Consider the following 20,401-nt stretch of genomic DNA (forward strand, 5'->3'; position numbering starts at 1 on the left):
CCGGACCCCCCCCGTCCAGGCCACAGAGAATCCAGCTTTTTCCCGTCGACCTCCGTCGAACAGGGAGCACACCACGCTCTCTTTGCTCGGACACCCCCCGTCCAGGCCACAGAAGAACCAACTTTCCCCGCCAGCGCAACGCTGGCCACGAGGAAACAACGGCCCTCAAACCCTCAAACCCTGTCAGGTCACGAGCCGTTTTGCTGGACAAAACGACAGTGTTCCACTTTGAGTACGGCTCCACCAGCCCGCGAGACGAACCCGCATCAGCGATCCGTTCTCCGCTTTTCTTTTTATTTTGTGCACAAACCGGCACAGAGGAGCCCGACGAAGCCTCGCTCCTCTCCTGACCGATGATTACCGGGAGACCTACGGACCACGTCGTCTCAGCCGAAGTTAAACTGTCCTCCCTGCAGCGAGTACAGATCGGACCTGCGTTTGCTCCAGAGCCACGCCACGACGGACCGAAGCCGCACCAGCAAACGCCGTGCGACACACAGCGCCCGCTGCAAAGCCGCGCTGCAAGCAGCTCCCCCCCCCCTGTCCCCCTTCCCGACGAGGAAGACGGACCGCTTTGCTCACGAACACTTCAACGTTGCAACGAAGCATCGACAAGTAAGGTTCTTGGCATTTGGGCATAGCTTAGCTTAAATTAACTTAAGTTTAATTCAGGCCATTCATTTATATGTTGATATTCCCGTGTTTTTGTGTGTTTAAATTACTGTCGCGTGATATCGAGATATTGCGCAATCATTACGGACCAGAGAAGTTCCGTTGTATTGGTGTACTGCTATGACTGCTTGCTTGGGATTATTTTCATTCATTGTCTTCCACTCCGTGTGGAAGTTCTCTTTTCATTAACCCGACTCTGTGAGTGAGCTGAGGTGCGTGGCTTATCACGGCATATGTTACCGGCAGTTCAAAGACGACAGCGGTATACTTATGCGTGATAGAGCCAGCCAACTCAGACTCACTACAACGCGGACCGCGCGCAGAAGTCTGATTCATGAGCCCCCACCTTTTTTCTCTTTCCTCCTCTCACGTAACACGCACACACAGCTCCTAGCTCTACCCCTGGGGAACCTCGTTCAAACGAGCGCCTCACAACACACGTGCTGCCCGGCACACGTGAATTACGTACAGCAGCCTAACTGCCATTTTGTGCGGGTCACTCGACTCCGCCATCTTTGTAGTTTCTAGCTGTAGTTCTTAAGGCCCCTCCCCTTTCGGCCAGCGTCACTCGACGCCGCCATCTTTGTAGTCTAGCTGTAGCTGTAAGACTCCTTCCTGTTCACCCACAGACCCACACACACACACACACACACACAGACATACACTCTCATCCATTTTATTCATTCTTTAGTTTAGGCATATAAAATTGTATGATAACGTTTGTTGGTTGCAATATTAATTGATTTGATCATTTATTATTTTGATTTAATAAACTCTGTTATACTTTAAGGAGCAGTCGTCTGTGATTACTTGTGCATATGTATTTGATAAGACTGTATGTAGTAGCCTGTGCTCGAACTTAAAACCTTCACTGTCACTGAATGTATAGTCATACGCAGACTATTGACATTATGAGTGACTACTAATTATGAGACTTAGTTTTATCGTTTGGTTATTGGTCCCTGTTCGCAGGGTGGTGCCCCGTTTATATTAATAATCATTAATAATTGTTACATACATCAATAATTCTATTGATGTCAAGAATTCAGTTTCTTAAATGCTGATAACCCAAACACGCTCCTTTAGTTCCCAACATAATGGTGCCCCGTGTGAGGCTACGTTATTCCAGTTTTGTTACAGTATATATGCACATTAATCCATAATTATTTTTGAATAATTAATTTTCCAAAAAATATTTTTTTTCCCGAAAAATTATTTTTCTTCTTCTTTTGAATGATCCAAATTCCTGAAACTTATTTCCCAAAATAGGTAGGCTTTGATCTTCAAAATCTTGTCTTGTTGTAATTAAATTTTTGATTGTAAAATTTTGATTTTTAATCTTAATCTTTAATTCCCTTCTCGAAATTTTATTTCGTTTCCAGGTTTAATTATTCGTTTCATTTCTTAAACTAATAGCCAGCTGTGTAGTAGATTTGATCGTTTTATTTGTAATACCTTGCTTGTTTTCTTAAATCCCTCCAAAGAAGTTACACACAGCTGTCACAGGCCCAAAGTGCTAAACCACATTAGCATTTTCGCACCTCTGGCTGCAAAGCAGTAGTGATACCTCAGAGCAGCAACAGTAGAAACGTAAGTCACAGAGCTAGACATTTCACTGTGCGCCTGCATGAACCGTAACACTAACAGTAATTAACATCTAACAGTAGAAATCCTAAGTTACAGAACTAGACATTTCACTGAGAACCGTAAACACGAACAGTTTCCGTTCTAACACTAGGGAATTAACAACCACTGGGAGTCGCACTCATTAGAGAGAATGAGCGACGAGAAATTCCCCATTCCTGGAGCTGTAGCTCCAGAAGACACCGCATTACGAGATGCGGTGGCTGATGTCCTCGGACTCACAGCAAAGGAAAGAGAGTACTTTGCAAAATACACTGCTGTCCTATGCGACGAGCAATTAGAGCAGCTGGTGGCTTATGTAAATAACCCAGCAGGTAACAGAGAGCGCCTGATTCAGGACGTAATCGGCGAAATACTGCTCATCTACCATCAGAAAATGCAGCTGCAAGCTGCCCGAACCCGGGCACAGAGCGACGAGCAGCAACGCGAGATCTGGACACTCCGAACAGAGGTTCAGGAGTTGTCACGTGACTGTAGAGCCCTACAGTCAGAAAATAGTAGCCTGCGCAGTGACCTCAGAGAGGTCAACCTAGAACTCTCTAAAGCATCAGAGAGTGATGACAAACTGAAAGCGCTTCAAGGTGTTCCAGCAACCCCGGTAGGTACTGCTACCCCCTACCGAGCCTTTCAGCCCAGTCATTTCTTGGTCTCGGCTCCCTCAGGGAGGGAGGATGATCGTCGTTACCACCAGCGCGAGTATGGAGACTCAGACGACTCGGACGGCCCAGGCCCCATCAACCTTGGAGGCCTGCGTACTCGACAGATTGAGCCTCTGGCAAAAGACGTAGAGCGCTTCAATCCCGATAATCACGACTCGAGCATCGATGACTACCTAAGGGAGATCGATCGCTGCCTCCTCGACCTATCGCGCCCCTCATCGCGCGAAAAGCTAAAGCTAGTGTGGAAAACCACAGCGCGAAGCGTCCACGCTTTCGTGGAAACGCTCCAGCCGAGCATCCGCGACTGCTATTCATCCCTTTGTCACGCCCTTAGGGAGGAGTACTCCCTGTACACCGACCCAGCTTCTGCCACCCTCGGCGCCTTTGCCATTTCCCAGGAAAGGCTAGAGTCTCCGAGAGACTACTTCAGGCGCTTGAGATCTGCGTACTTCCAAGGACGTAACGCCCCAGGTCTAGAAGAAGACCATGCCTTCAAGTCGCTTTTCTTGCACAATCTCCACGACAACGTGAGATACGATGTTACTATGCACTGCAGAACGAGTAACCTCACCATGCCAGAGATTAGGAAGTACGCGCAACTTGCATGGGAGACACGCAGACGGCCGACAAATCGGTACGAAGACACCGCCATAGTCTTAGGCATCCAACAGTCGAGCGACTCCGACCTAGCGTCGGAAGACGACGAGAGGACTTGGCCTAGCGAGCCCTGGTCACCCCCGAGGAACAAACGACCCTGGCGGTCGAAAGACCAACGGAACCAGGGGGGTGAAAGACGCCCTCAAGGGCAACACATCAGGTAACGCTGACTTGCAGCCCACCTGACTAAGCCGAGTGACCTTTCCCCCTGCTGCCAAGTCGACATGGTAGGGGGGGGGGAAGAGAACTCAGCACACTTCCGGAAACGACCACTCCCATGTCGCACCTCGTTCTTCAACCTTCTTGGGCGACCTTGTTCGCAAAGGCAATGCCCGTTATGTATATATCTATACATATTCTTCAGTCTTACTGGGGGGTCATAACACTCTTGCTCTACCCGACTCCGGGTCAGAAACGAGCCTCATGTGTTCCCCCACCTTTTCGCATACACCTCTAGGGTGCCACAACCTTAGAGGCCCTTCGAGCACCCTAGCTCGTAAAATCTTTCGTCAACTAAGCCTTCTTCTCCTGCTCTCTCAGCATGAGCCACCTCCAGTTTCGTCAACGAAGCCACCGCCTTCTTTCAGCCGAGTCATCGCCCGGGCCTGTCAAGTCGCCAGTGCCGTAGGTAACTGAACTTGACCTGTGCGCCGGACCTGTCTCCATCTCTAATTAGGAGGGTGGGGGGAGGGAGATATCACCAGCCCGCCATGACACACTCCAGAGTGAAACTGTTCGCGACGTTTCCCTGAGTGCTGACGGTAACGTGGGGATATCCGCCCTCGCCACTTGAACAGCGCGAAGGGGGGTGGGATCTCTGACAACAGAAACTTAGAGAGATGTACTTCACAGGAAGTACACTCTAATCTCGCCAGTGCCGAAACCAACCGGCAGAATGGCAGCTTACTATTGACTACTAACGTTTAACTGCATGCTCCAACTCACCCTGTAGACATGCACAAATCGCTAACACAGCCAACTTCAACCAGAACAGTTGCATGACCTGAAACGTTCATTGCGACTGTAAACTGATGCTCCACTCTCATAGAGAACTCTTTGCATGCGTTATAGACTCTACCAGAAGTAACCAAAGAGGACATAACCTCGGCCGTAGCAGTCAGATTTAATCCAGGACCTCATCCGAGAAGGCTCAGCTGTCAACAGCGGGAGCAGCGAAAGACCAGCCTAGCTAGTCACACTAGCCGTGCTAATGAAATCTGTAAATCTGCTACCACTACTGTTATGCAACCCTCACAGGTACCTCTGGCCTATAGTCTTGGCAACGCAACTCCAATATCGATAGATTCTAAAACTTAGACACAGGACTCGCTCTAAATCCACCGATTAGAGAGAGGTAGACGCACATATCATGTACTAATAGATCCAGAAGCGACAGACTAAACTGGATTCCCTCCTATTCGTAACACCACGTAGCCAACCTACGACTGCTCCGCCGACGGACTCCAGTCCTGTCTAGGAGTTGAACCAGTAACCACTGTTTGCCCCTCACCTGCTTCTTGTCTTTCTATTCTTACCTTCTCTCTCTTTTGTGTTTTGTTTTGTTTATTTGGGTTGTTACTTTCTTTGACACTGTGCCACAATGCTAGATTATCACAACATCATAATAGCGATTGAATTATTTGGGAATAATGTTTTGCTCACCTATGATTTGAATTGTGTATGATAGTAGATGTAGGTAGAAGTAGTTAAAGTCATCTGCCCAGATGCCACCTTAGTCATCTGCCCAGATGCCAATGAACTCTGAACTTGAACACCATGAACCTGACCACTGACACCTTGAACTCTATGAACAATGAACACTGCCTGTTTTAACCACTGCTTTTGGTCTCAGGAACACTTGGACTGTCTCACCTCTTCAGGTTTCCCCACCACATGGATGCACATGCCAGCCCTTGGTTTGCTCTAAAGACCGAAGCCAACACCTCGCTCTTCAGAACAAAGGGGGGATGTTGGGCTCTGACCATGTGGCTTAAACATGTGCTGTGGACAAAGACAATCAGGCCTTCACTTTGTCGAGCAAAGGGTTCATCCTGATTTGTAGTTTGATGAGAACAAGCCTCCTCTGGGTGAAATTTCACACTCAGGTGTGAATTCCCCCTCCCCCCAAAAAACTATGGTCCAATCTCATTGGCCGAAGGCCAGGCGAACCCAGGACCCCTGTGGTTCGACCCCTGTTCTATAAAACTATCTGCTTCCCCCAACTCAAAGCTTTTTTCCAACTCTCCCTCCGGGGTTAACAGGAGGCACACAACCGCTCTCTTCGCCCGGACCCCCCCCGTCCAGGCCACAGAGAATCCAGCTTTTTCCCGTCGACCTCCGTCGAACAGGGAGCACACCACGCTCTCTTTGCTCGGACACCCCCCGTCCAGGCCACAGAAGAACCAACTTTCCCCGCCAGCGCAACGCTGGCCACGAGGAAACAACGGCCCTCAAACCCTCAAACCCTGTCAGGTCACGAGCCGTTTTGCTGGACGAAACGACAGTGTTCCACTTTGAGTACGGCTCCACCAGCCCGCGAGACGAACCCGCATCAGCGATCCGTTCTCCGCTTTTCTTTTTATTTTGTGCACAAACCGGCACAGAGGAGCCCGACGAAGCCTCGCTCCTCTCCTGACCGATGATTACCGGGAGACCTACGGACCACGTCGTCTCAGCCGAAGTTAAACTGTCCTCCCTGCAGCGAGTACAGATCGGACCTGCGTTTGCTCCAGAGCCACGCCACGACGGACCGAAGCCGCACCAGCAAACGCCGTGCGACACACAGCGCCCGCTGCAAAGCCGCGCTGCAAGCAGCTCCCCCCCCCCCTGTCCCCCTTCCCGACGAGGAAGACGGACCGCTTTGCTCACGAACACTTCAACGTTGCAACGAAGCATCGACAAGTAAGGTTCTTGGCATTTGGGCATAGCTTAGCTTAAATTAACTTACGTTTAATTCAGGCCATTCATTTATATGTTGATATTCCCGTGTTTTTGTGTGTTTAAATTACTGTCGCGTGATATCGAGATATTGCGCAATCATTACGGACCAGAGAAGTTCCGTTGTATTGGTGTACTGCTATGACTGCTTGCTTGGGATTATTTTCATTCATTGTCTTCCACTCCGTGTGGAAGTTCTCTTTTCATTAACCCGACTCTGTGAGTGAGCTGAGGTGCGTGGCTTATCACGGCATATGTTACCGGCAATTGTTGTGGAATATTTCTATGAAAAGTCGGGAGAAGAGTGTCAAAGTGTTATCAAATCAATGTCAAATGAAACAGAGTCTGGATGAACGATCAAGGTTGTAATAGTCAATTTATTTGCTTGCAAGCAAAGAGAACACTGTCCCACAGACACATCACGTCATCTGCAGGAGGTGCTCTGAATAACACAGTCAGATGCATGTCTTGCAAGCAAAGAGAGCACAGTCTCACAGATACATCACCGTCATCTGCAGGAGGTGCTCTGAATAACATAGTCAGATACATGGACCTTTATACTGCTTCCTTTGATTGGGTCACTGTGACCCAATCAAAGAGTTCAGTCACAAGAAATACAGAGTCTGAATAAGCCTGTTTTACCATCACATATCACATATACATACAGAGGGTCATGCTCTTCAGCTGATGCTGATCAGGAAGTACCGTAATCTAGACCTGTGTGTCGCCGTCTTTGAAGACAGAAACAATGCACAGGAAAACAGATAACAAGATAACAGATAACAAATAACAAGACACCTGGATGCAAAACTGATAGAATCATCTACTCAAATAGGTTTTGTGCCTGCACTTTTAAAGACTAACATTCTTCAATCCTAAAGCATCAGACCATGACATATTTTCCCATCACACAGTTCAAAGACGACAGCGGTATACTTATGCGTGATAGAGCCAGCCAACTCAGGCTCACTACAACGCGGACCGCGCGCAGAAGTCTGATTCATGAGCCCCCACCTTTTTTCTCTTTCCTCCTCTCACGTAACACACACACACAGCTCCTAGCTCTACCCCTGGGGAACCTCGTTCAAACGAGCGCCTCACAACACACGTGCTGCCCGGCACACGTGAATTACGTACAGCAGCCTAACTGCCATTTTGTGCGGGTCACTCGACTCCGCCATCTTTGTAGTTTCTAGCTGTAGTTCTTAAGGCCCCTCCCCTTTCGGCCAGCGTCACTCGACGCCGCCATCTTTGTAGTCTAGCTGTAGCTGTAAGACTCCTTCCTGTTCACCCACAGACCCACACACACACACACACACACACACACACAGACATACACTCTCATCCATTTTATTCATTCTTTAGTTTAGGCATATAAAATTGTATGATAACGTTTGTTGGTTGCAATATTAATTGATTTGATCATTTATTATTTTGATTCAATAAACTCTGTTATACTTTCAGGAGCAGTCGTCTGTGATTACTTGTGCATATGTATTTGATAAGACTGTATGTAGTAGCCTGTGCTCGAACTTAAAACCTTCACTGTCACTGAATGTATAGTCATACGCAGACTATTGACATTATGAGTGACTACTAATTATGAGACTTAGTTTTATCGTTTGGTTATTGGTCCCTGTTCGCAGGGTGGTGCCCCGTTTATATTAATAATCATTAATAATTGTTACATACATCAATAATTCTATTGATGTCAAGAATTCAGTTTCTTAAATGCTGATAACCCAAACACGCTCCTTTAGTTCCCAACACTGTTTGGAGGTCTACTCACCCCGCTTCGTCAGCCATCTCTTGCAACAGCGTGTCCACTTCATTCTAGGGACAAGCAAACAACAATATGTGTTTAGAGGTTTCAGTCAGGGACTTAACACCAAGCGGCCACGTGAGTGTGAGTGTGTGTGTGTGTGTGTGAGTGTGAGTGTGTGTATTCCCGAGGACGGCGCTCATCACCTGAGGCGTCGTGAGAGTGGTGGTGTTGCCCATCGTGTCCTCCATCTGAGCTGTCTGCACGTCAAGAGTTTCAAACTGTTTCTCAAACTTGTCCATTAACGCAGAGATCTGTGGAGAGAGAGGAGATCTCAAACCAACGTATTTAGTTTCAATTTGTTTTTGTCTGTCTTCGTTCACGTATGCGAGTCAACTCTTTTTACCTTCTCCAAGTTCATACTTTTCAGTGTGGACTCCATAGACTTGACCACTCCAGACATGGATTTAGATACCTGGGCAAAAAAAACACATCAATAAAAGTCTCATTTTGTATTGGTCCTAATCGGTTTTGATAAAAAATAAATAAAAAAAGGACCAGGGTATTTGAAGTCAGACAGGGAGAAGCTGTTGACATAGCAAAGCTTGAAGTGCTGTACCCTTATATTCCCACTAGGTGTCACTTTCACCTTTTTTTTAACCAAGACACCTTATCGTGACTTCCTCTCCTCCTCATAGCATCTCCGATCGCTCAAAGACAACCCTGAATAAGGACAAATCTCCTCAAAACAAATTTGCTAACAGTTGATCAAATGATGGTAGAGGGGTTTATTATCAGTGCTATTGTGTCTAATGAGACAGGCAGCGGTATTACAACTACATAGAGAGGTGTTTTTCAGCTGTACACCATCTCACAGATTTCTATAGACGCTATTAAATCCTATTCTATGAAATGATGCCTGTCGTATATAGTGAACCTGAATGAGAGTCTTTTAACGAGGCTGTCATAAGAGCAAGGAGCTAATAGCCTGAAGTCTGAAGCACATCGAATGACATTATGTAATTGTCGTCTTTTTGTTCGCATGTCTGCGAGCCTTTTCTCTTTGCTCCCTCTCTCTCCCTCCTGTCTCCTTTGTATGGGACTTGTTTTGACAATTTTGGACTGTGTACCCTGATATGGGTTTACTCTGCAGCTCTTCACCTCCTGAAATAAGATGTAGGTCTCAAAACGTTGAAATCTACATGACCAGTGAAACACCTGGTGAATGTAAACACCCGTATCTATTGCAGTTGCATCAGCAAAAAGCCGTGCGCTTTCTACATCTTTACAACGGGCTGGGCGTGTTTTTCTCTCGTTGTTATTTACCTGCTGTGCTACGTAACATCACAAAGCAAGGCAAGTCTTCCGCAAACCGTTGACCTGCAAGCCTGACCTGGTTCATCGTGACAGCGGTCTGGACCCTGGAAGCCACGGCGTCCACACGTGCACTCATCCTCAAGAAGTTAATGGACTGGTGCTTCTGACGGATGGCATTCTCTGCGTGGATCTTGGCTGCCTCCATATTGCCCTTCTGGATAGCCTGAGAATGAAAGGAAGTAGGAGAACATACACTCACTTAATATAGTACAGCTAGTTTAGCCCAGCTTGTCCCTGCATCCGTGATAAATACACAATGTAATAAGCCAACCTGCTTAACTTTGGCCTTTTCTGCCCTTTCGTCTTTATCACATTTCTTGGAGTTGCGTTGCAGCTCCTTGGCAGCAAACTTGAGGTTGAACAGTTGTTCTGTAAGGCTGGTCAAGGAGTGGTTTATTGTAGTCATGGTAATCACTTCAAGACATTGAGCTAATTCAACCCAAATCAGTGCAGACAAGAGTAACTGTTTTTTATAAACAACTCAATATGTAACCAAAGAGTCATGAAATTAGTTAGGCGAGCTAGCAAGCACACCAATGTTTTCCTTCATCAGTGAATGACTGGGCAGATGTTGCACGCTGTGGAATAACAAGATTAGCTGTCAAAGCCATCTTACATTCGGCTAGCTAACGTTACTGCCCGGCAATCGTACATCTAACGGTATGTATCTGACACTACGCAGGAAAGGATACTCTCCATTTTCGACATGATGCAGGTCTTTCTCTGAGACAAACCCTCAGACTGGTTATGCACAGATTATTACCCAGAATAGTTTGTTTTGATGTCTTTTCAAGCGATCGTATCTTCGCCACCGTAGCGAGGCGAGAGGCGTCACTACTCCGTACTTCCGCATTCGCTTTAAATCAGTTGGGCAGAGCGGCAGTAACGTTATCACATTTGTCTTGAAGACAAAACGACTGTCTTGTAGTTGTTGGAGCATGTTTTCCTTCGAGAGAGCTTTTGTAATGTATTCAGGGAAGAAACACATTTGTGTACCGCTTATTAAACGTTTGAATATTTGGGGGGGGGGGGGGTCTCCAATGTGACGCATGCTCAGCAACTATTCCCGAATATTCCTTCATATATGTATCCGTTTTGTATAATATACCTGGACTATGGGTTTATTATACATAAATCATACACTATTAAAAATGCGTCCATATGTGATATGATTTGTGGTCCGTAGACCACAGGGTGGATTTGCTGTAACGATGGCTGGACCCATAGACGTGTGGCTACACCGTGAGACGTGCACACTCTTGATGTGCCTTCCTCTTTGAATTCAATCGCCGCTGTCTGCTTTCACCTTCGTCACACGGTCACGATTTTGGATGGCGTTCTCGCGCCTCCTACGTCACGACCGTTTGAGTGGTGGACGGGCGCGCGTGTCCAAAGCAGACAAGTTCAATGCAGGCTAAAAATAGTTTGTACCCAGTATCGGTAGGTTGTGGTACACGTCTAGTGACGCAATTTGTGCTTCTTCTTTTTTTTCCTCGGTGAGGGAGTACATTGACCTTTTCTACCGAGCCACTCGCTGTGTGCCTGGGCGCTTTTAATGCTTTACTTTTGATGCATTAACGTGGTTGTAACATCTGTATTTGATTTAGTATTGTTTGGACTGGCCTGCGGGCAGACGGGAACACATACGGGAACACATATGGGGGGCAAGAAAAAAAATGCAGCATGAGGGGAAAAGGGATAATCGGTTGTCCAGAGAGAAGAAGGTTCCGGTGTGTACGTGCACCGGCCAGCCGAAGGGGGCTGGGGGGGGGGGGGGGGGGGGGGTATAATGGCTGGGTCAGGGGGAGGGAGCAGCATGGATGAGTCATACTGTGTATACATATATTTATGTATGTACTCTGAGTGGACACGGGACCAGATAGAAGGATGTGTGCGTGAGCCAGAGTGAATAAGTGAATGAGAAGTGTTTTTTTTTTTACAAACGCTCCCCAAAAAAAGTAGCCTGCACGTTCACGTTTGAGCTTGCTACATAACACAAACATAGAGGTCCTGGCCTCAACCCCAGCCCGGCCATGTTGTCACGTTACGGTGAAACTTGTCCGTTTCGATCCAAAACAACACGGTGCGCGTGCATTAGGCCGGTTTAGTTCTTTAGCTGAGGCTTCAGCTAAAAGTTCCCTCACTCCTAAATGTACACACATTTGAATAATACACTTGTTAACGCTCCCCGCGCCACCACCACAACACACAACTTCCCCATAGCCTAATTGTTGTCCTTCTGTGTGTACACACACACACACACACACACACACACACATACACACAAACACTCTCTCTCTCTCCCCAGTCATGACTGAATGACGGCAGGTCGCTATGGAAACTGCGTTACGCTCCGGGCGGCGGAGAGAGAAAACAAGAGCGCGAGGACTCGTTTCAGTCTTCATTTCAGCACCACGCGAGCTCCTGGACAGCGCCCAGATGAACTCGCGCACAGATTCTAGCCTCGCATGCCTCGTGAGGGACAGAGCCGCATCAGCACCGAGTCCAACCGGAGAGGGTAGCAAAACAGACCCACGCTCAACGGACCTGAAGCTCGGTGGAGACCCACGGTTCGATTCCGCTGCCACGTCAGGAGCCAGTCGCTCCGTCTAATGCCACAGCAACAGGTAAGAACCCTCCGTAAAGTTAGATCGGTCACTTTTTATGTGTGTGTGCGCGCACGGAGTTTACACGCCGGTGTTTAATGTGTTTTTAATCCTGGTTCAGCCTGCCGGGCACTAAATTGCGGTGAATTGCCCTCACCTGGTATCTGAGGAGTGAGTAAGTGCGTGATGAGGTGATTAAAGTGAGGACCAGCAGGGCTCTGGATCAGTTCCAGTACAGTTTTTAGGCAGCGGTGGACTGTGAAACGGAACACAATGATAGCCTCCAGTTGGTGTTTATTTTAATGGGGAAACAACTTCCATTATTTTTTTATACCAGCACTCTCAGGGCACAGGTTTGTGACATTTTACAAGAACCTACTCGTGTATAAACAACATTTCATGGTCAGCAGACATTGCAATTACATTTTGGACCACAAAAAACAGTGAGTTGCCTTCTGTTGTTCATTGGATCATGACTGTTTAAGTGAATGGAAGAGAAGAAAAACAAATATGTTTTATATATATAGCACAATATCACTGTATAAAAAATACATTTAAAAAAAAGTCAGGGACACACAAGGCTATTCTGGCGTTATCTGGACTTGTCCTTACACAGGACAGGCTTATTTGTTTTTCCTGCATTCTAAGATGTTACTTTACAGAGTCGTATGTGTTGGCTTCTCAGTGGCCATAGATTATGTGCGAGCTGAGCCGATACGCCTGGATGAGTCACTCAGGCTGCAAGTTTGCAGAAGAGTGCGAAAGGGGAGGGGTGTGTGTGTGTGTGTGTGTGTGTGTGTGTGTGCTCGGGAGGGGGGGGGGACTAGCTGGAAAACAGTCCCGCAGTGTCTCTCTGCCTCCTCAACACATTGTTTCAGGACCATGTGTCAACACCTCACTGTGTTTATTGGCTCTGGACATATGATGTACTGCTTTTTGCAACTTGTAGTTCACCTTGACAAGGTGTAGCACTGAGAGACGTCTCATCCGCGACAGATTTTGAAGAGCTTCGTCTTCTCAGACTCAACTTCTTTGTTTTCTGGTGAGCACACTCAGTTCTTTTCCCCCGAGTGGTTGCGTTTTGTAGCTTCACAGATGCTACGGAGTAAAGTGCTGCTCTTAGTTGTTGAATTGTGTGCGACATGGATTAGAAGATTAACAAAAAAAAGAAAAAAACTCGCTGTAATAGATAGTTTGTGGTTATTACGGAGTATAGCTCTCTGATGCCTGACAAACTGCGACCAGAAAGCATCCCATTACTGCTCATTAGCTTCCCAATGTTTACCCTGCTGGTATTGACAAATCATAGCAATCAGCAGCATTCAGCTGCAGCACTGACTGACATGTATTGATTAAAGCAAACAATAGATCATAATGGACTGCTGTGAACCACGGAGCACAAGCACTCACTCCCTGAAAACACTTTTACATGCGCCCCACTAACACACGCTCAATCATAGAACAGTGACTCCATGACTGACTTGGTTAGGCAAATGTTGTTTGGCTGATTGGAAAATATGTCCAGTTTGCAGGAGATTGATTGATGGAGCTTGGAGGGCGAAGGCTGCGTGCGTATAACTGCCAGGAGGATTACACACGTGAAAGCCAAACAAACAATAATTGCCTGATATTAAATCCCACTTTGTTCCAATTTGTTTTACGGTTTACAAAAGGTGTTATGCAAACGCCCATGTGCACTCACGCAAATGTGTGTCTTTGTTTGCAATGCATACAAATCATGTGTTGCACGCACGCACAAAAACAAATGTGTGTCTTTAATTCGTGACGTTGGTGTGATTAATGCAGTCTGCTGGTGATGACTCATTCAGCTTAACCCTTGCTCCTCTGGTGGAAACAATCAATAAACAAAGATTTACGCTGCCTTTACAAGTCATTATAATGCGTATTATCATCATGTTAACAATACATACTGTTATTGTTCTTATAATCTTATACTATAAGTACACTTTTTATTGTTATTACGTGTGTGTGTGTGTGTGTGTGTGTGTGTGTGTGTGTGTGTGTGTGTGTGTGTGTGTGTGTGTGTGTGTGTGTGTGTTTCAAAAGAATCAAATCAGATGTGACTGCGATGGACTGCAAAGAGAGGGACCAAGAGATGTGATACAAGTCTTGGGTAGTGAATAATAAAATGTGTTTCAGATTCCGTGATTTTTGTGAAACTCACTTATGCAAAGCACATCTACGTGGATCGCTCCATGTGTCCTCTTGTCAACACAGCAGTGACATTAGCATTGTGGAAAAGCTGTCGACCAAGCTGTGACTTGCAGACAGCAGACAGCCAGGGAGTGTGCACATGAGTGTGAGATAGTGCTGTGTGTGTGTGTGTGTGTGTGTGTGTGTGTGTGTGTGTGTGTGTGTGTGTGTGTGTGTGAGAGAGAGAGCGAGAGAGAGAGAGAGAGAGAGAGAAAGAGCTAAACACATAGCACAGTTATATGGGAGTTGTAATAAACTCTCTTTGTCGTCCTCCCTCCCTCCCTCCCTCCCTCCCTCCCTCCCTCCCTCCAGGGCAGCAGCATGTCTGAAACTAAATCCAATCAGCGGTTCCACAGTCTGAACGCTGAGCAGGTGGAGGTCCTCCACCAGGTTTTATCAGAGGCGGTCCCAATCCACGGCCGCGGGAACTTCCCCACGTTGGAGCTGCGTCCGCGAGACATCATCATAGCGGTGCGGGCCAGGCTGCAGCAGCAGGGGATCGCGGTGAGAGACATCCGTCTGAACGGCTCCACGGCCAGCCACGTCCTCGTCCGAGACAACGGAACGAGCTACAAGGACCTGGACATCATCTTTGGAGTGGAGCTGCCCAGTCAAGAGGAGTTCCAGGTATGACCACTGTACTGCTGGGTTAGGACGAATGAAGCAGGTCGATGTAATAAGAGCAGAGCAGATCAGTTCAATCCCCTTCATTAACCAGCATTCATCCTGCTGAGCACAGCAGTGAATCTCTACTACCTCTAGGGTGTGTTGCTTTAATGATGTTATTGCATTCCTAATCAAACTTTAATTGTAGAACATTATACCATTAGGATGAATCAATAGCACTGGCTACAATATTCTTTAGCTGCATTATACAGAAACAGTTCAATGATTCGAGGAAGAATTGCACTCAGGTTGCAGTCATTAGTTGTAGCTGTCATGTTGTTGACCTTTCCTCCTCACAGGTGATCAAGGAGTCAGTGCTGGGCTGCTTGCTGGATTGCCTACCTGCTGGGGTCAACAGGGAGCGGATCAGCAGCTCCACAATGAAGGAGGCCTACGTCCAGAAGATGGTCAAGGTCTTCAACGAGCACGACCGCTGGAGCCTCATCTCCCTCTCAAACAACAGTGGCAAAAACCTGGAGCTCAAATTTGTGAGCAAGCTGAGGCGGCAGTTTGAGTTCAGCGTCGACTCCTTCCAGATCATTCTGGATCGTCTCCTGGAGTCCTACATGCAGCAGGAGTCACAGCACAAACATAGCACTGTCGATCTTAAGGGCCAGCCGGCAGAGAATCCGAATAAAGACTCTCCCTCTCTGATCAAACAGGCCACTGCTCCAGAAACAGAGAAGTCCTCTGGTAGAGACTCGTCCAGCAAAGAGGGGGCACATATCAGTCAGACACATCAGAGAGATGAGGTGCACGAAAAGGAGTCCCAGACAGAACTCTCACAAGAAACTGAACATTCAAACCAGACAAAACACTCCGAAGTTGAAAAAGACAACCAAGCGAAAACACCAGTGGAGCTGGAAGAAGCGTCAGAACACAAAGAAACCTTCAGTGAGACAGACTTCTCTGACCAGACATCTCCAAACCTTTTGTCAGAAGAGAGACAAACCTCTGAGAAAGCTGAACCACCAAGTCAGATCGAGCTCAGACACGAGCCGGAGCTCTCGGACGAGACCGACGGCTCGACAAAGGTAGAGCAGTTGGAGCAAACCCAGCCTGACGATGACCAACAGATGGCACATTCAGATCACAAACCACTCTCTGTCAAGAAAGAACAATCCAACCACACGAAACCCCCCGATGAACAGGAAGTACTCCCAGAGCAGACGGGGCAGTCCGAACCGCCAGAAACCTCAAACGAAACTCAGACGGAGTCTCTGAACCTGCCAGTAGAGTGTCACAGTGCAGACTCCTCCGAGTGTTTCAGTGAGGATCAGCGGAGCGATGAGGAAGATAAAACACAACATGTGACTTCTGCAGACTCTCGCACATCCTCAAAGAAAGAAACACAGTTGGCAGATGAAAGAAAAGTAGAAACGGACATCGGCGAGCGAGCAGAGAGAAGAAATGACACAGAAAGAAGTGAGATGACAGAAGAGATTTTGGCATCAGAAGCAGAAAACGTAGAAGACACACATGGTATCGATTGTTCCTGCTCCATCTCTTCCATGTCGCTTAAACTTTACAACACTGAGCCCGCTGGCACACAAGATACACTGGAGACTCACGGCACATCGTACGCAGATGAAACCCCAAGCGCACTTGTTGCCGTCAGCCCTCCAGATACTCAGGATATTCTACCTGCACCACCCGGCCTTGTTTCTGACAAAAATACCTCCTCCTCCTCTTCCTCCTGTAAGGCCTCAGAGAGGCTATCTAGCATGGTGGTGCTCAAACACTCCTCTCCCAAACCCCCTCGGAGGATGTGTAGGAAGGTAAGCCCCAATCCCAGTCCAGTCTCTGAAAGCGAACCTGTCCTAGAGCCTTGTCTAGATCCAAATCCCTGCCCGAGCCCTGAACCTGAGATGGATTTTGACCCAAAGCCAACAGCTCCCAGTTCAGACCCCACAACTGCCCCAACATTCAGTATCTCTGCTAAAACAAACCCTGGGTCTGAACCGACCCCTTCCTGTAACCTAGACCTTATCTCAGCTCCTGATCCAGCCCCTGATATGATCTCCACCTCTGCTGTGGATCCCGTGTCTGGTTTATCTCAAGAGCCCTCGTCCCCTCAGCTAATCACGGAGGGTTTGTGTGAGACAAGTCTTCAGAGCCTAAAAGAGATGCTGTGTACACATGTGGTTTGTGATGAGCAAAGCCAAACCCCCCTTAGCGAAACCATCCCTGCACCCAAACAATCAGAGCCTCTTGACTCTGCGGACGCGTTAGCTCCACGCACCGATGCGTCTGGCTCAAACACCCTAGTACCTGCACGTACTTTGGAAGTTGAGCTCAGTGACGAAGAAGAGAACAGGGAACCGGAGAGGAACACGGTGGACTTGAATCAGCCAACCGGCACCCCGCAAGAGACCACGCTTAGTTCACCCTCCTCTCCTCACCATGTGAGCCCCCCTGTTTCCTGTCTATCCCCTCCTGTGCTGAGTCTCTCCCCTCCCTGCTTCACTCCCTCGCCCCCCAGCTTCAGCCCTCCCCAATGTCTGACCCCACCCCCTCACTGCCTCTCATCCACGCTGCTGAACACCGTCAGCCCTGCTACCAGTATGAGCTCTCCGCCCCTGAGTTTCAGCCCGACCTCATCCGGCCTCAGCTCACCTCCTTACCTCACCCCTCCTATGCGTAGCCTCAGCCCTACTCCGCTCTGTCTTAGCCCCCCTTCCCCGTGCCTCAGCCCTCCCCTCCTCTGCCTCACTCCGCCGGTGGAGTCAGAGGACCTTGTACCTCAGGTATCTTCAGACACGGAGCCTTTGATAGTGAACACAGACAGCGAGGAACATATTAAAGAGTCCTCCCCTCAGCCAGGAATTCCTCAAGTACAGTTGGAGGATAAAAAGGAGCACGATCATATCTCTTCATTGCCTCAGGTTGCGGAGCCCGTCTCGTTTCCAATCACAATCCCGAGCTCCACCACACATGTGCTGCCTCACTCTCAGTCTGAAGGCCCAGGGGAATCGATCCCTGCAAAAGCCGACGAGGCATCCAGCTCTGTGCCTGAGAACAAAGCGGCCCCCAAGGTGACCGCAGTCATGCCTGAACAGAGCTTTGCTCCTCCGGCTTCTGGCTCGGTCCCTACTGTCGAGGTCCTGGCAGAGAGCATGTATGGTGACTTTGAGGCAGCCATGGACCACCTGCGCTACCGGCTAATCGCCACCAGGAACCCCGAGGAGATCCGAGGTGGGGGCTTGCTGAAATACAGCAACCTGTTGGTCAGGGACTACCGACCAGCCAGCGAGACACAGATAAAGACACTGGAGCGCTACATGTGCTCGCGCTTTTTCATCGATTTCCCTGACGTGCAGGAGCAGCAGAGGAAGATCCTGTCCTACTTGAAGAACCACTTTATCGGCGAGGAGAGAAGCAAGTACCAGTACCTGATGACGCTGCGTCGCGTGGTAGACGACAGCACCGTGTGTCTGATGGGACACGAGCGGCGTCAGACCCTGAACATGATCACGGTGCTGGCGCTGAAGGTTCTAGGAGAGCAGAACATTATCCCCAACACAGACCATGTGACCTGCTTCTACCAGCCAGCCCCGTACCTGGCTGATCCCAGTGCCCCCTATTTAGCAGAGCCCAGCTACTGCAGCTACTTCATCCCCCAAGGGGGATCAACTCTGCTTTACCAACCGTACCCCTTACACCTGCACACACAGACTGGACTGGTCTAAAACACACACGTAATCACGCAAAACACACAATCGAGGCAAAGGGAAGGTGCTTTTCACGAGGAAAGAGCTGGTGAATGGAAATATAATCCAGGGATAAACTGTTTGGTCTATAATAGACCTATGGGGGTGGGATTGAGTGGGTTTTACAGTAAACTCCCCGAGTACTTCTAATATGATCATATGTAATTATCTGGGTTTTGTGGGAAAATAATAATTCTTCCGATATTGTTAAAATTCCCGAAAATGCTTTATGCACTGCATGAGTCATAGCCCTTTGGTCGCCACGGGAAACCAGCTGTGCTGATGACATTGTCACACACACTCACACACACACACACACACACACACACACACACACACACACACACACACACACACACACACACACACACACACACATGAAACTCACACTTCCAGGTTCTTGAATTCTTGGACACTCTTTTCATGTTCTTACTGTGTTGTTCTTAATGCGTTTGGTCAGAATGTGGACCTTGCCTGTGGTTTATATTGTGCATGATAAATTAGGACTGTTCTCTCACTGCCAAATACTGTGTGACTACTATGCTTCTTAAACACTTTCATGTAACTTTGTTAATCCTTTACTGAAGGGGTGTATTCTGATAACAAAACAAAAAAAAGAAATACTGAGGGACAAGTCTACCAGTGTGTACTGTGCTTTCATCATAACACACGTATCAACACATACAAACCCTGTATACCGTACGCAAAGTTAGACAATGCATGAGTAGCTAAATATATAGATCACATCCTCAAGTCAAAGCAAAGGCTTTTAATTGAATAAGAATTAATCTATTTTTGCAAGACTTTCCAAGATAATACTAAACAGACTGGTTAGCTCCTGGAAAAACGCCAACAACAATGCCTTTGCAATCGACTGTACAGCGTATTGATTACAGTATATCGTGTGCGGATGCACTGCATTGTTTACAGGTAAACTGTGTTAAGATGTAGTGATTGATTCCTTTCCCCTCGTGAAGTCCTTTCTGTAATCATGTGAAGTACTGTACCATCTAGTGTTGATTTATTTAATGCTGAAGTTTACTCTGTGGAGGTGGTCAGGTTACAACCATCTTTGGGTCATCTCCAAATATGGCAGACGCAGCTCTGTCTAAAACGAAGGGACTGCATTGAAACTGGCGGGACATCTTCTAATTCACGCCGTCGGAATCAACATACAAACAAGTTCAGATCCTCCTCAGACCTGTTTGAATTTAAGTGCAAAGACGAGCAACAGCAACTCTGACCAAAGATGGTTCGGTAGGGAAATCAAGTGCCTCAATGTGAGACATCATTGTCTTTATCTCACTGCACTGGGGGTGTTAATGGGGTGGGCCTGGGGCTGGGTCGGGTGTGTGTTCAGTTGTTGACCCCTGTTATTGCTGCCCGTTTTGATGTCTTATTTAATGTAGTCCTTTGTTGTAGTTTATTCATGTACGTTTTGATAAAATAAAGGGGAAACTCAACAAACCTTCAGAAATTGAATTATTTCCTACGACC

General features: G+C 47.7%; 2 protein-coding genes across 2 annotated transcripts in view; one reads left to right on the forward strand and one right to left on the reverse strand.

Moving 5' to 3' along the window:
* The window catches only part of LOC306777366 (charged multivesicular body protein 1b-like), a 10,972-nt gene extending 915 nt beyond the window's left edge, over nt 1–10,057 (reverse strand). Inside the window, exons 1-5 of the mRNA XM_079268451.1 lie at nt 9,980–10,057; nt 9,725–9,871; nt 8,738–8,806; nt 8,538–8,645; nt 8,359–8,402 (exon numbers count right to left, since the gene is read on the reverse strand). Coding sequence (XP_079124577.1) covers nt 8,359–8,402; nt 8,538–8,645; nt 8,738–8,806; nt 9,725–9,853 — 350 coding nt within the window. The 5' untranslated portion in view covers nt 9,854–9,871; nt 9,980–10,057. The remainder of the gene's footprint in view (nt 1–8,358; nt 8,403–8,537; nt 8,646–8,737; nt 8,807–9,724; nt 9,872–9,979) is intronic.
* A 4,792-nt stretch (nt 10,058–14,849) lies between these two features.
* On the forward strand, nt 14,850–18,883 carry tent5d (terminal nucleotidyltransferase 5D; the record flags this gene model as incomplete). The annotated part of the gene is made up of 3 exons (XM_079268754.1): nt 14,850–15,155; nt 15,494–15,793; nt 18,296–18,883. The coding sequence occupies 3 exons, from the start codon at nt 14,850–14,852 to the stop codon at nt 18,881–18,883; spliced, it is 1,194 nt and encodes a 397-aa protein (XP_079124880.1).
* Between the last annotated feature and the right edge of the window lie 1,518 nt (nt 18,884–20,401).

Source organism: Melanostigma gelatinosum (assembly GCF_949748355.1).
Source record: "Melanostigma gelatinosum genome assembly, chromosome: 5".
Taxonomy (NCBI): domain Eukaryota; kingdom Metazoa; phylum Chordata; class Actinopteri; order Perciformes; family Zoarcidae; genus Melanostigma; species Melanostigma gelatinosum.